At 37.1% G+C, this 13,704-nt stretch overlaps 3 protein-coding genes across 8 annotated transcripts in view; 1 reads left to right on the plus strand and 2 right to left on the minus strand.

Moving 5' to 3' along the window:
• Positions 1 to 1,114, minus strand: part of LOC119643578 (E3 ubiquitin-protein ligase HECW2-like) — a 28,505-nt gene extending 27,391 nt beyond the window's left edge. The window contains exon 1 of the mRNA XM_038043289.1: positions 36 to 1,114. Coding sequence (XP_037899217.1) covers positions 36 to 627 — 592 coding nt within the window. The 5' untranslated portion in view covers positions 628 to 1,114. The remainder of the gene's footprint in view (positions 1 to 35) is intronic.
• Positions 1,115 to 1,351: 237 nt separating this feature from the next.
• Positions 1,352 to 4,029, plus strand: LOC119631278 (lysine--tRNA ligase). 3 transcript variants are annotated; one of them, XM_038023359.1, is made up of 7 exons: positions 1,352 to 1,480; positions 1,851 to 1,946; positions 2,010 to 2,276; positions 2,334 to 2,562; positions 2,621 to 2,761; positions 2,821 to 3,768; positions 3,829 to 4,029. In XM_038023359.1, exons 1-7 carry the CDS (start codon positions 1,452 to 1,454, stop codon positions 3,913 to 3,915), a joined length of 1,797 nt encoding a protein of 598 aa, XP_037879287.1. In that variant the 5' UTR covers positions 1,352 to 1,451; the 3' UTR covers positions 3,916 to 4,029. The 3 variants fall into 3 exon arrangements, with proteins under 3 accessions (XP_037879287.1, XP_037879294.1, XP_037879277.1); XM_038023366.1 differs by lacking the exon at positions 1,851 to 1,946 and having other exon boundaries at positions 1,354 to 1,480; XM_038023349.1 differs by lacking the exon at positions 1,352 to 1,480 and having other exon boundaries at positions 1,554 to 1,946.
• Positions 4,030 to 4,107: 78 nt separating this feature from the next.
• Positions 4,108 to 12,869, minus strand: LOC119631258 (probable histone-lysine N-methyltransferase CG1716). Of its 4 annotated transcripts, none has more exons than XM_038023309.1 (5): positions 12,760 to 12,869; positions 5,150 to 12,594; positions 4,578 to 5,062; positions 4,365 to 4,524; positions 4,108 to 4,308 (listed from the first exon to the last, which is right to left on the minus strand). In XM_038023309.1, the coding sequence occupies exons 2-5, from the start codon at positions 12,545 to 12,547 to the stop codon at positions 4,123 to 4,125; spliced, it is 8,229 nt and encodes a 2,742-aa protein (XP_037879237.1). In that variant the 5' UTR covers positions 12,548 to 12,594; positions 12,760 to 12,869; the 3' UTR covers positions 4,108 to 4,122. The 4 variants fall into 4 exon arrangements, with proteins under 4 accessions (XP_037879237.1, XP_037879247.1, XP_037879255.1 ...); XM_038023319.1 differs by having other exon boundaries at positions 12,771 to 12,868; XM_038023327.1 differs by lacking the exon at positions 12,760 to 12,869 and adding an exon at positions 12,662 to 12,736.
• Positions 12,870 to 13,704: the final 835 nt, after the last annotated feature.

Consider the following 13,704-nt stretch of genomic DNA (forward strand, 5'->3'; position numbering starts at 1 on the left):
ACTTGGCTGAAAACAAGCAACCATCTCATACTTACTTTTGTCACGTTTTCGGCGCAATACAATAAATGTCTCTTCAAATTCGTTCGAAATTTGCAAGGGCGGAGGTGGTAAACCGGCTTCCTTAAAAGCTAGGTTTGAATCTTCTTTAGGACAAGTTATGCCTACTGCACCTTCGCATTCCTCTTCGAATTCAATGCAATGCGTTTTGTTATTTTCCATTGAACGGCTTTGTATTGACTTACCTTCGTCATATGCCGTAATTGCACATCGCAAATTCATACCTAAAAGCTGTTGCGATTGCAAATCGTTTGTTATTATGCTTTCAGATTTATTTACTTCAGACCAAGTGACGTCATTTGTTATTTTTAAAGCTTTTTCAAATGATAATAGTTCCGGTTCACCGGCCGCTTCATAAAACGTGCTCTCTTCATCGTCATCTTCCTCATCTACATCATTTGCATGCACATTCGTGGTATTAACAACGAGTTTGTTTACATTGCATCCGCCGTCAATACCATTATTCTGGTCTCTACTTACACCACACTCATTCTCAACACTTGTTGCCGGTGGCGGTAATGTTGCACCTTCTACCACCGGCACGTTCTCTGTTGCGTCTATTCGCTGCATTAATTTGCTTCTCCTGACACTTACCCATTTATTTATTTGTTCCTTGTAAAACGCATTATGCTGCAGTCTAAATGAAAAAAAATCCCTTCTCTTTCGTAAACTGTACACTAATAGATTTTATTTTTTCTAGTTTTTTGTTTTGCTCATTTTTTCTGCTCTCGTTTTTACTGTTCTCCTTTATGCTCCAATATTTTTCTTTCTGATTTATAGATTTTTCGAAGGGCTGCTCTAATTAGGTCTGTTGAAAATTTTCTTAAGCCATTGCTTTTTTTTTTTTTTGCAACTTTCCATATTTGCAATAAAACTACATCAAAAAGGCAAAATATTAAACTGCATACGCTTAAGAAGCTGATATTTTCCAATTTCCATGTCCTTTAATTTTATAACATTTCAAATAAACCCGAATTATAATTTATTAGCTTTTTATTCAATTTTTATTTTTTTATACGGTATTGGTTAGAACACATGATTGTTTTAACGTCGATTTGAGAAATGCTGTAAATTTATAAATTACTAGCGAAAAATTTTGGAAAAAATTTCCTAACTTTTGCTAACAAATTACAAACTATGCCTACTACGCATATACAGAACTGCCAATAGAAACTTTTTAGTATCGTCAATCTCAGCTGTATTTTGTAAGCTGCTTCGCGAACTCTTTAAAATATTGCCGGACTATAGAATTAATAATCTAGTGCATCAACGTTTGCCTGACGGTATGCAAAAAGAGTCAGGTTTTGAGTTTCGTACGCAAATTTACTTTAATTATTATTAAACTCAGGAATTAAAAGCAATTAGATTTGATTTCGTCTACTTAGAAGACAAAAATGGATACAACTGCTGAAATATCCAAACCGTGAGTATTTCAACTTAATGACAATAAGTGAAACATAATTTGCTGTGTTGTCATATGGAACGTGTGGTTTAAAAAGAAAATTGAGGTTATAAAAAAAGTGCTATTTGCACATGAAATTTCTCAAGATATAGTAAATATCTTTGCAAATAAGGCATTCAATTGAAGGAACGGTCCTTAAATATATACGAATGTATGATTTAAAAGAATTCTAAGAAAAGCAATATATGTACAAAGTGAGTTTAATAAAAGAAGATTTATTATTTCACGAAATCAATAAAACTTTTGAATGCAAAATCTCCAATCACTTATGGAAAATGTTGGGACTTGTCAAAACCTTCAAAAAATTACATCATATTCCTTGTCTAAGAAGTCATTTATCGTTTAAAGCAAAGTATTTTATTTGCTTCCCTCCGAGTAGATTAATGACTTCAGAGTACACGCAGATATCTTGTAAAAAGACCAAACTGTACGTTTTGTTTTGTTGTTTTTTTGTAAAGTTGTTCAAAATAATTTCTTGTTTAATTTATAGTGAGCTTAAGTGCCGCTTAAAAGAACAGAAAGCTAAAGAAAAGGTTGAAGCTAAACCAATGGAAAAAAAGAAATCTACTGCAGCCGAAGAAGAAATTTCACCAAATGAGTACTTTAAGTTACGTTCAGCGGCTGTGGCAGAACTCAAGAAATCTCCTGAAACTGATCCTTATCCTCATAAGTTCAATGTTAGTATTTCATTAGAAAAATACATAAATAAATACAGCCATTTAAAGGAGGGAGAAATGTTGGAGAATGAAAAATTAAGGTTTGTTAATGTATTAAATTTAAAAACTGTTTAAAAAGCGACAATCAATTTATATAGTATTGCCGGCCGCATTCATGCTATACGGGAATCGGGAGCTAAATTGATATTCTACGATTTACGAGGTGAAGGGGTTAAGCTACAAGTCATGGCTAATGCTAAGTTATATGGAAGTGGAACTGCTGCCTTTGAAATAGACACAAATAAAATCAGACGTGGGGATATTGTAGGTATTAACGGTTTTCCAGCCAAGACTAAGAAAGGCGAATTGTCTATCGTTCCACAAGAAGTAATTTATTTTACCTTTCAAAAAAAAAAACTTTTCTTAATTTATGTGGTTTTGCTAGATTAAATTATTATCACCTTGCTTGCATATGCTCCCTCATCTACACTTCGGTCTCAAAGACAAAGAGACTCGTTATCGCCAGCGTTATTTGGATTTAATTCTTAATAATAGAGTTCGTGAAAATTTCCATACACGGGCTAAAGTGAGTTTACATACAAAAATGAGCGTTTGTACAAATTTAATCGTATTTCGTTTGCGTAGGTTATATCTTACATACGCCAATTTCTCGATGGCATGGGTTTCTTGGAAATTGAAACCCCTATGATGAATATGATACCTGGCGGTGCTACTGCAAAACCTTTTATCACCCATCATAATGAACTCAATATGGATTTGTTTATGCGCATTGCTCCTGAACTGTATCATAAAATGTTAATAGTTGGCGGTCTCGATCGCGTCTACGAAATAGGCCGACAATTCCGTAACGAAGGAATCGATATGACACACAATCCTGAATTCACTACATGTGAATTTTATATGGCTTATGCTGATTATCATGACATAATGGAAATTACAGAGCAAATGGTATCTGGCATGGTAAGAGCTATTCATGGTACTTATAAAATCAAATATCATCCAGAGGGTGCAGAAGGCCCTGTTCAAGAAATTGATTTCACTCCGCCCTTTAAAAGAGTCAGCATGATAACCACTTTAGAGGAAAAACTGAAAGTAAGTTTTCCTCCAGCCTCCGAATTCGCCAATGAAAAAACCAATGAATTCTTATCCCAATTATGCGCTAATCATAACGTTGAATGCCCGGCTCCAAGAACAACCGCGCGCTTGCTGGATAAACTTGTCGGTGAATTTGTTGAGGAGTATTGTATTAATCCCACCTTTATTTGTGACCACCCACAAATTATGTCTCCCCTTGCGAAATACCATCGCAACGTTCCCGGTCTAACAGAACGCTTCGAGTTATTTGTAATGAAGAAAGAAATCTGCAATGCGTACACCGAATTAAACGATCCCGTGGTGCAAAGAGAACGCTTTGAGCAGCAAGCCAACGACAAGGCAGCCGGTGATGATGAAGCTCAATTGGTGGATGAGAACTTCTGTACTGCCTTAGAATATGGCCTGCCGCCGACTGGTGGGTGGGGAATGGGCATTGACCGATTAACAATGTTCCTTACCGATTCCAATAATATTAAAGTGAGTTGAGAAATTTTAATCACAATGGAAAAATATGAATGACTTGTTTTGTATTTATAGGAGGTTCTCCTGTTTCCCGCAATGAAGCCCGATAACCCCAACCGTGCACATCCTGCTGAAGTTAACAATGTTGAGGAAAGCTCATAAATTCCTCCTCACTATAGTTGAAATGAACCGATTTACAGTGTGCGTGTTCTTTTTTTTTAATGACATGAAATACATTTGGAATAATAAACTTGTTTTCACCAATTGCTTGGTAAATTACGCAATGCTTTATTGTTAAATACGAAAGTTTCTACAACTACAAGAAATGCTAAACGCGTTTAACGCTCTACATTTTGAAGTTGTATTGCATTACAAAGTGTAAGGTATATCTTTAAATTCTGGGTCATTGTTAGGTTTCACATAAGCTTCGCCGTACTTGGCCATATATTTTTTAATGAATTCTCGTGATTTGTTTTTTACTGATTCCGTTACAACTAAAGTTTGGCCCACCGATTCGCAATATTTCAATTCTTTGATCATAACAAAGTGTGTGAGCTATAAGAGAAATTGCATAAAAAAATTTTCTTTTTTTTTTTTTTTTTTTCTAATACCTTGCGTGCCAAATGGTTGAAATCTTCATTACTCTTTATGCGTCCCTTCTTGCAGGAATCTTTGCGATATGGTTTCAAATAATGTACGATAATACCCGCAATTTCGCATCGAAACTTTTCCTTCAATTTGCGGTATTTAGCATCAGTTTCTTTATTTTTTCTAAAAAATTGAATTGAAAATGAAAATATATTTCAATAATGCAAATTTGTTACCTTTTATCTTTCTTTTCCAATTTGCGTTTTTTACTTTCAGTTTTTTCAGAGGCTGTCGTTGTACACGCTGAACTAGTAGAAGCCTCTTCCAAGCCACGATGTGGTGGTAACACTCTTTTCAATGGTCGTTTGGTAGTCAAAGCATCTAATTCATCCACAATCTTATCTCCTTCAACAATTTTGTCTATTAACGGGCTATTGTTACACTCAGTTTTAATGTCAGCTTCTTCCTCGTCTGAGGACAGTAAATAGTCTTGTATTGGCAAAACACCTGCTACTTCGTCGACACTCTCATTTTGCGATTTACTTGCAGCATTAGTTGATTCCACTGCCAGTCCTACATTGCTTGAATTAGCAGTTGTTTGCCGCAGAGCTTCGGCTCGTTTGCGCCGAATTTCTTCTTTACGTTTGCGTATTTTTTCTTTATTTTCCTTATATTTCCGCACTTCCATCTGATTGTAGATGCGGTCCTCTTCGCGACGTGGCTGCAATGCAAAATACAACAAATTAATATATATATATATATATATATATAATACTTATGTCGCATATAGTTTATTATTGCTTCTTACACTAATCGATTTTTCATCGACCAAACGTTGATAACGTTTTTGACGCCTATCTTCTACTTTCTTGTCAATGTACGCTTTCAACTGAGCCTCATCCATACCAATCAATATTTCATCATCGTCCTCACTGCTATCGCCAGCGTTCGTAAGTTCGTTATCAGAATCAGCGTCATCCTCTTCTATTTCGCTATTTTGCATCTGAGTGGGAGTCGGTGGCTCCCATTGCGAAATTCGATATTTAATGTGATAGTAATAGATTTTGCCTTGAGGTGTAATGGCAAATTTCCAATGAGGTGGCAAAGTGGCAACAACTGGTGGTAACTGATAATCTGCCGGATCAGTTGATTTCGGCTTTACGGGTACTTGAATATGGGCGTAACTGGGTGGAGTAGGAATAGGCTTTCGATCCATTGAATACCATTGTCCCGTTTGGGGATTAACGCAAAATGGTATATCCTGATGCCTAGTCTTTTTTGGATCTAAACCAAAAAAGCGGCACTTAATTTCACACTCTCGACGTTCTTCGGCCAAACGTTTATCTGCCTCTTCACGTGCTACTTTGGCTGCAAACATTTCTCGGCGTTGAGCCTTCGAAAGGTTTTTGACGCTTTCAGATGGATTTCCAACAGGGGCTCTGTTTGTATTATTCCCCCCAGCCGATGTATTAGTAATTTTTGTGCTGTTAGGCTTAACAAAGCGATTGTACGCCGATGATGCTGTTCCTCGCCCGAAACGGTCACGTTGATAACGATCCGTAAAATTCTTATTCGCTTCGCTCTCAGCGGTGGCTGCGTACTGACGATCAGCTTCGCGTTCATGCTCTTTCATTTGTTCGATGCGCTCCTTCTTTGGTATGCGAAATATCTCCGGCAAACCATCCCACATGGCTATCAAATTGCAACCCAATCTTTCCACCTCCGCTAATTGGGAATCCGATTCTCCAACGCCGTGGATTGCTCGATCATCTTGCGTGATGAGACCGCCACCACAAGATTCTTTAGAAGAGTCATCATTTGGTGATAGGGGTCCATTCAAGCCACACCAATTGCGCACTACTCGTAAAACTTTGCTATCAGTTAAAACAGTCTTATTGGTAACAGGAAGCGTTTCTAAAGTTTGCAGTATAGCGAGGCGCATCTGCATATTACCTCCATCTTCGCTCATCCAGCCATGAACCAAACGTAAACCATGGTAATCTAGGAAAAGGCGGCGACATGGTAATTCCCCTTTTCCCAAAATTTCCAGCAAGTTGAGACGGGTTTCAACAAGTTTAGCTCTTACCATTAAGCGAGACAAACGTAAAGTGTCAGATTGATTCTTAAGGCCGCAGCGTTTCAGAAATTCAACTTCATCCTCAATATCGGGATCTTCCAAAAATCGCTGCTTGTTTGAACCCATTTCTCGAGTAGCGCTTTCGGTTTTTCGTTTACGTTCTAATTTTTGCTGCCGTTTATTTTGTTTCTGTTTAGCGGCTACCTTTTCGGCCATTTTATTTAGGAGCTTCTTGAATTTACTCTTGGAATCTTCAATTTCAATTTCAGTCTGGGAAGCTTTGCCAGAGTCTCCCTTTTCCTCTTTTTTACCAATATCGTCTAAGTTAGACTTTTCAGTTCCTTTAACTTTATTCTCTTCAATAGTTATAGAACCCAATTCAGCTTCAGCTTGGGCAGCCGCCATTTCAAGTTTCTTTTGCACTTCCTCAGGATCAGCAATGCTAGCATCGCTGTCATCGTCCTCGTCGTCGTCATCTGGCACCAGTAAATGCGATGACTCTTCCTCCTCTTCCTCATCCGATTCCTCATCAATCTGTTCACCTTCATCTGAAGTGGGCTCTTGACCGATCCAACCGCGGCAATTGGCTGATTCGCAATAACAGCGTTGAGCTTCGCGACCGTATCGTTGATATTGGTAATCAAATGTTATCTCTTCACCTGGCATAATCGATTTACGACTGAAGAAGCCAATGCGCAATTCACCATTCACGGTCCACTTTTGTGTTTCAGCATTAGGATCACAGGAATGATTAATGAAACGAGAAATGTTACCCTTAATAGTAGCGTCGATGATGGCGTCACTGCGCAGTGCCATAAAATAATAATGACGATTCTTGTCGCGAGAGTACGTAAGACGTCTATTTTCGAACTCCTCACTATCAATCACTTCACCTACATACTCCATTATAAACTCACCGGGCAGTATTTCAATGTCGGCCATTATGCCAAAACCCTTTTTTTCTGTGCGAAACACACGACAAGGTGAACATAAAAACTTTTGGAATCGCTTATTGGTGCAGCGTTCCTTAACATTGCAATCAAGCCCGCATTCAATCATTAATAAGCGGTTTAGACAATCCTCTCCACAACCCAACTCACCGCGTTCTTCTTCTTCAGCCGTAAGGAAACAATCGCAAATCATTTTTCGAGCTTCCCTACTGATGACCCGTTCACACTTATACTCGTTTTCCTTAATCACCTGAAAGTTGCTTAAGCGTTCTTCCATTTCTTTAAGAAATTTTGCATTTTTCGCTTCTACTTCAGCCAAATCAGTAAGATGGTCATCAAGAGTATAGTGCGATTTCGTTTCGACATCATCTTTAATTGAGAAACGCTCCCGGTCGCGCACCAAGCCTCGACCCACGAGAGCCTTAGGAGCTTTCGTAATTTGCTTAATACGGTGGGAGCGGCGTACACCAAAAATCTCTTCATCTGGTGTAGTGAAGGTATCACTACTGATCGGACTCTTAGGAGGTGGCGTTGCCGAAGGCGTAGCAATAGGTGTATCCACAGGAGTTTCGAAAGTGTTGACAACGTTTGTCACCTCAGTATATTCTTGTGTAATTTTATTGACGGTTTGCAAGGCACTTTCTGCAAATACCTTTTCTAAGTCCCCCGCAACGGTTTCTTTATTTACAGATTTGTTAGGAATGCACCCGTCCATACTATCCTCATCAATTTTGTAATCTTTCTTCAATAAATTGACACCGGCCTCTATAAATTTTTCAATATCTTTAAGAGGGTCAGGATCTTCTTCAATATCTGGCGTTCCTGTGTTACAGACGGTGGACACGCTGATGGTCTCTCGGATGGTTTCGGTATGAAGCGGCTCTTTCGTTATTTTAGGGGAACTAACGCTATATGTAGATTCGTTTAAACCCAATAATAACGTTAAGGATTCTTTATTATTGAAGTCATCAATTAAAGCCGCCTCAAAGTCTTTTTTCAGTCTCTTCTGACGTTTACGTTTAGCTGACTTTTCGTCCAACACTTTATCAGCTGCCACACCAAAATTTTGTGCGTCTACATCTTTTTGACTATCTTCCAAACTTTCGGGATATACATTCGGTTTTTTACTGTCGTCTACCGAAGTTACCTTTGCATCTTTTTTACCCTTCCTTTTCCCACTATTTGTAGCATTTGCTGTACTTCGTTGCTCCGTTAGGCTATGGGATTGATTCTTCGGCTTCCTACCCCTTTTTGGTGCAGAGCTGGATGACTTCGACGATTTCGAAGTTGAGTCATCATTGGTGAGTAATAAAACATCTTCTTGATTGCTTTTCAACTTCTTTGATTGTTTCTTGGCAGAATTCTTAATGTCTTGTTTTCTATTAGCTGATAAGTCACGCTTCTGATTGGAAAGCTTGACAACGTTATTTTCATTTCCGACAGGAATCGTTGATAACCCTTCTTGAGATGCATTTAAATTATTGTTTAAGGTATTTGGAACAATATGTGAATCAATTGGAAATTCTTGTTTTTTTGCATCGTCGTCTTCACTTTGAAAGGAAATTAGGTTTTCATCGGAGACGCCTGCCAAACTAATAGGTATTGAAATATGCTTGTTTGCCATTTTGTTACATTTGCCTGGCTCTTCCACCTCTTCTCTATTCATTAAAATTTCTTGATTTTTGATCTCATTTTCTTCTTTCGATGTCAATGTAGTAATAAGTAAAGACGGGCCGATGTATATTGGTTTATTTTTCGGTTTGCGACCTCTTTTACCCATTGCAGCTTTTGCTTCTTGAGATTTTGGCTTTTCCAAAGAAGCTATCAAATTTTCTTCCGCCGCTGTTGTTAAAATATTATCCTTTTCTTTCTTAGTTTCACCGATCAATGACTCTTCCTCAGCAATATCAGCATTACCTTTGCTAATATCTTCGTCGCGCTCTACAATATCTTTTTTTTCTTCCGCCAAATCACTGGCAGTTACTTCGAGAGTAATTTTCGAGCTAAGAGCAGTGATTTCGGCAAAAGTTTCTTCTAAAGTTTTATTTGTCAATTCTTCACTACGATGATTGCGTCTATCGCAACGCCTTATAACTTTTTTAAAGGTTAAAGGCGACGCCGTTTCTGATCGTATCGACGAACTGTTAGATGAGGTCGAATCCGTATCGACTTTTTTCCATAAGTTACAAGAAGCTGGCTTTCCTTCATTGGGGGAAAGTTTTTCATTATTGAGAGTTTCGGTAATAACCCCGGTATCAGTTTTATTTTTAACTCTCAATTCATTTGCTTCAGTATTGGTTTGAACTTGACGTAATATGTCTAAAAGCATATTTGTTTCAATGTCTACTTGATGAATAACGTTCGTATCGAGTTCGGGTCTTAAGGTTTGACAATTATCGTTGAGGTTTAAAGAAAACGAACCATCCTTCTTTCTAATCATATCAATCTCGCATTCAGTTATTTCATTCGTCAACAAGGTGTTTAGCGATTTACTTTCCGCCTTTAATTCCTCGTGGCTAGATATCGCGTCCGTAACATTTTTGTGATCAACGACTGCCATCCCTAACCCAGAGTTTACATCGCTTGATTTGCTTTTCTTTTCTTCTTCTATTTCTAAGTCGCTTTGCTGTGTTGCAATTACATCTAACGGAATTAACAGAGGTTCAGTTGTTGTACTTTTTTTTTCCTCTTCGTATTCAGTAGTTTTGATGATATCTACGTTTGCTATTTGCGCCTCATATTCTTCAGATTCCGCGCTTTTGTTTAACGATTCTTTTTCAAAATATTGATACTCACTCCTTTGGCTTGGAATGTGCACAGTTTGGGAACTTACGACTTCTGTACCAAATATGGGCTGCACTTTTACATTACATTCTGCCGCATCTTGCACTGTTCTAAGATCGAAGTTATTTGATGTTGATGACTCTATAATCTCTTTCTTGGTTATAGTACTAGCTACAACTTTTTCCAACAACTCCGGTTCATGCAAATTTCTAAAACGAGGTTTCCTTCCCCTTTTTTTAGGTATTGTTGTCACCTGTTTAGTATCTTCAGCAACAGCTGATGGCATTTCTGGTGCTTTCCTTTGAGCAGAAATTTTATTAATTATTAATACTTCACTCTGCTCGTCCGCAACAGGACATTCTTCTGGCGTAGGACTAACTGGTATAACGACCGCTTCTGAAATGAAGTCTTCAGTAAGTACAGTGCTCGACGACGCAGTCGTCTCCTGCGTTATTTCATTATCCATTTCTGTCGAAATCGGATGATATTCACTAACAATTTCTCTATCAATCTGCTTTGGCTCTTCCGTAGTTTTTGTCCCTTCTAGATCTTGCGGTTCTCCAGCTAGGAGAGAACTTTTCGTTTCTGCTGATGACTGATTAAACTCTTTAACATCTTTATCTTCTACTATATCCATTGATTTTAAATTCGTGTATATCTCACTGTTTGAAATGGAAGAATCGTCGATAATGATGACGCTGGCATCGCTGGAAATTTCAGTCCCTTTGATTATTCCCTCAACGTTGCCTTGATTTGACTTGAGTGGGTTTTGTTTAGCATCGAATACTTCTTCGATTTGAAAAGTATCTTTAATTAAATCGTCGTCGATTTGTTGATCTTCCGCTACATTGACCATTACTTCTTGGCTTTCCTCTAATAACTGTTCTTTTTTTTCATTTGTGAGCGTTTCTTGTAAATCTTCTTCCCATTCTAACAATAAGCTTTTAGTAATGTCCGCTGTTGAAATAATATTGGTATTCTTTTCTGTTTTTACATCCTCATTTACATCATTCTCGATTCCTAACTGTTGGTTGGAATAAGAAGCAGTTGGATTTAATTTAGTTTTGTGCAAAGACATCCGCTTCAAATTGACTCTCAATTTATCACCAGATCTATAAGAACGCGTACTGCTACCGCCAGACGAATTAATACTTCGTTCTGAACAATTTTCACTTTCAGAGCTGCTAGAAGTGCGACTTAACGACGTTTTTCCAATGATAGGAGACACAGGTGATAAACACTGCACTTCCTGCTGAATGGAATTCGCTGTTTCGCATAATTCTATAGAATCAACGCATTCAGCAACAATTTCCTCCTCAGTTGCTTCTGTTACATCGGGCGCAGTAAAAGCATTAAGAACAACATCCATTCTCTCAAATGTCTTTAAAGACGCTTCAGTTTCTGTGCTTTCCGTTGTTGTCGATACCGTAACTACTTCGCTAACTACATTTGTACAAGATACTGTTGGTAAGCCTTTGGTCGTAGTTGTTTGCTGTAGAGCTGCTTTATATTCCTTCCAATTTCTAGCCTTTTCTGGTGTTAATTGGTTAACATGATCACTTGATCTTGAAATTTGTGAATTTTTTTCGATAGTATCCGAATGCGATATAAGAGGGGTTTTAATCTTAGGAGGCCTCCCACGCTTTCTTTGCTGCGGTGCAGCAACTACGGTTTCTTCAGTTCGTTTCTGTAATTTTTCGCTTCCCACCATCTTCGCTGACGTTGACTGTTGTTTTCGAGTAAACCCAGCAGTGCTAGATGTGCTTTCCATTTGCGCCAATATCAAACTGGAACTAGGTTTTATTTTCATCTGCTCAATACAATCTTGAATTACCGGAGTTTTATTTAATAATACAGGCGGAATAGGCAACTGAGGCGGCTGTTTAGGTTGTTCAGCTGATATTGAAAAACGTCTAAAAAAAGCAGATTTCTCCATAAAATTTTTCTTTTTAACTGATATCTCTTCTGACGAGGAAGACCCAATGAACGCTGTTGCTAAGCCCTCGCTGGACATACTGCTAGACACCACTTTATTAGTCGATGGAGCGTTGGAATCGATACGTGCTTCAATTTGTATTTTATGTGGCTTGCGGTTCTTGTTCAATAAATCTCTCACATCGAACTTGATGACTTTTTTCCTAGAACTACGCCGGCATTCCACCGTAAGGCTGCTGTTATTTGTGTTAGTAGTATTATTATTGTTGCTATTATTTAATGATGATTCTTCGGGGTTAAGATCTGACAGAGTTGAAATTCCAATTTGTTGATTATTAGAAGTTGAAAATTGAGATTGTGTGGAAGTTTTATTACTATTTTCATTTTTATTGGGTTGTGGGCGCTTAGCACGTTTGCGTCCCGCTGCCGTAGCGTCTAGCTGCGTCGAGTTGGAATCCATGTTAATCTTTAATTATTTTACCCTTCATATACTTAGTCTTGTTTCATCTAAAAAAAACAAAAAACAAAATTATTAAAAATAAAATTGATTGCAATTAAGTGAAGGGCAATTGACATCACAGAATCCATTCCATCCATTTGCATTATTAACTCTTAATGTTTTTACGCTAATTTATTTGTAAATTTACTAGTGAAAATGTATGTATATGTTACCAATATTTTACCACAAATTGTTTATAATTTTACCACTTTTACATGACATACACGAATGTCTTTACATACACAATTTTTTTTTCTGTAGTACATGCAAAGCTGAGATCAGATGTTAACGTAGCTAATATATACAAAGTAATGAAATAATATGCACAAGGTTGATGTTTTCTGCACTGAAAAAACATTTGTTTTATTTTCTTCTTCAGTCATTTATTTAGTACATATATATATAATTTACTTTATTTGTAGTCCATGGAACAAGTTGAAATTAAATACTTCATATTAGTAAAGACAGCAATCTATGCTTAGGTTGTAATTTTCGATTCTGTTCCATCCATTATTGTACTGTTGCAAGACACGAACCAATCGCACTTAAGTGGACCGGCGTTTAACCGCAAATAAACAGAATTGAATCTTTGCCGACGGTTTTGCCTTTAACAGCACTGAATCCCTTTGGTCTGTTAAGTTGGGCATTTAACATAGCTGATTGGAGTTAACATTTGAGTTGGTAAGATGGGCATTTAACCATTTATTTATTATAAGCGACCCTGTGCTTTGCCTTTCAACAGGGAATTTACCGAGGACTTGGTTTTAAAAATTATCACGGTTTAATTCTAAGCTAACTTGTAAAATAAAAGAGATTATGAAATTTTATATGAAAACATACATTTATTAATAAATAATATTGTAAAATGAAAGAAATCGACATATGAGCCACAAATCTATTGGCTTAGTCCATCTCTGTTCAACATACCAAAAAAAAAAATAAATAAATAAAATAAAATGAAAGAAATTAAGAAATTTTATATGAAAACATACATTTATAAAAAAGAATAAAGAAACATTAGATACTAAATAAATTGTAGAATTTGTAAAATTCAACAAAATTAAGAAAGTTTATATGAAAACATACATTTATTAATAAAAAATAAATAAACATTAGTT

This window comes from Glossina fuscipes, unplaced genomic scaffold (assembly GCF_014805625.2).
Source record: "Glossina fuscipes isolate IAEA_lab_2018 unplaced genomic scaffold, Yale_Gfus_2 0, whole genome shotgun sequence".
In the NCBI taxonomy this organism is placed as follows: Eukaryota; Metazoa; Arthropoda; class Insecta; order Diptera; family Glossinidae; genus Glossina; species Glossina fuscipes.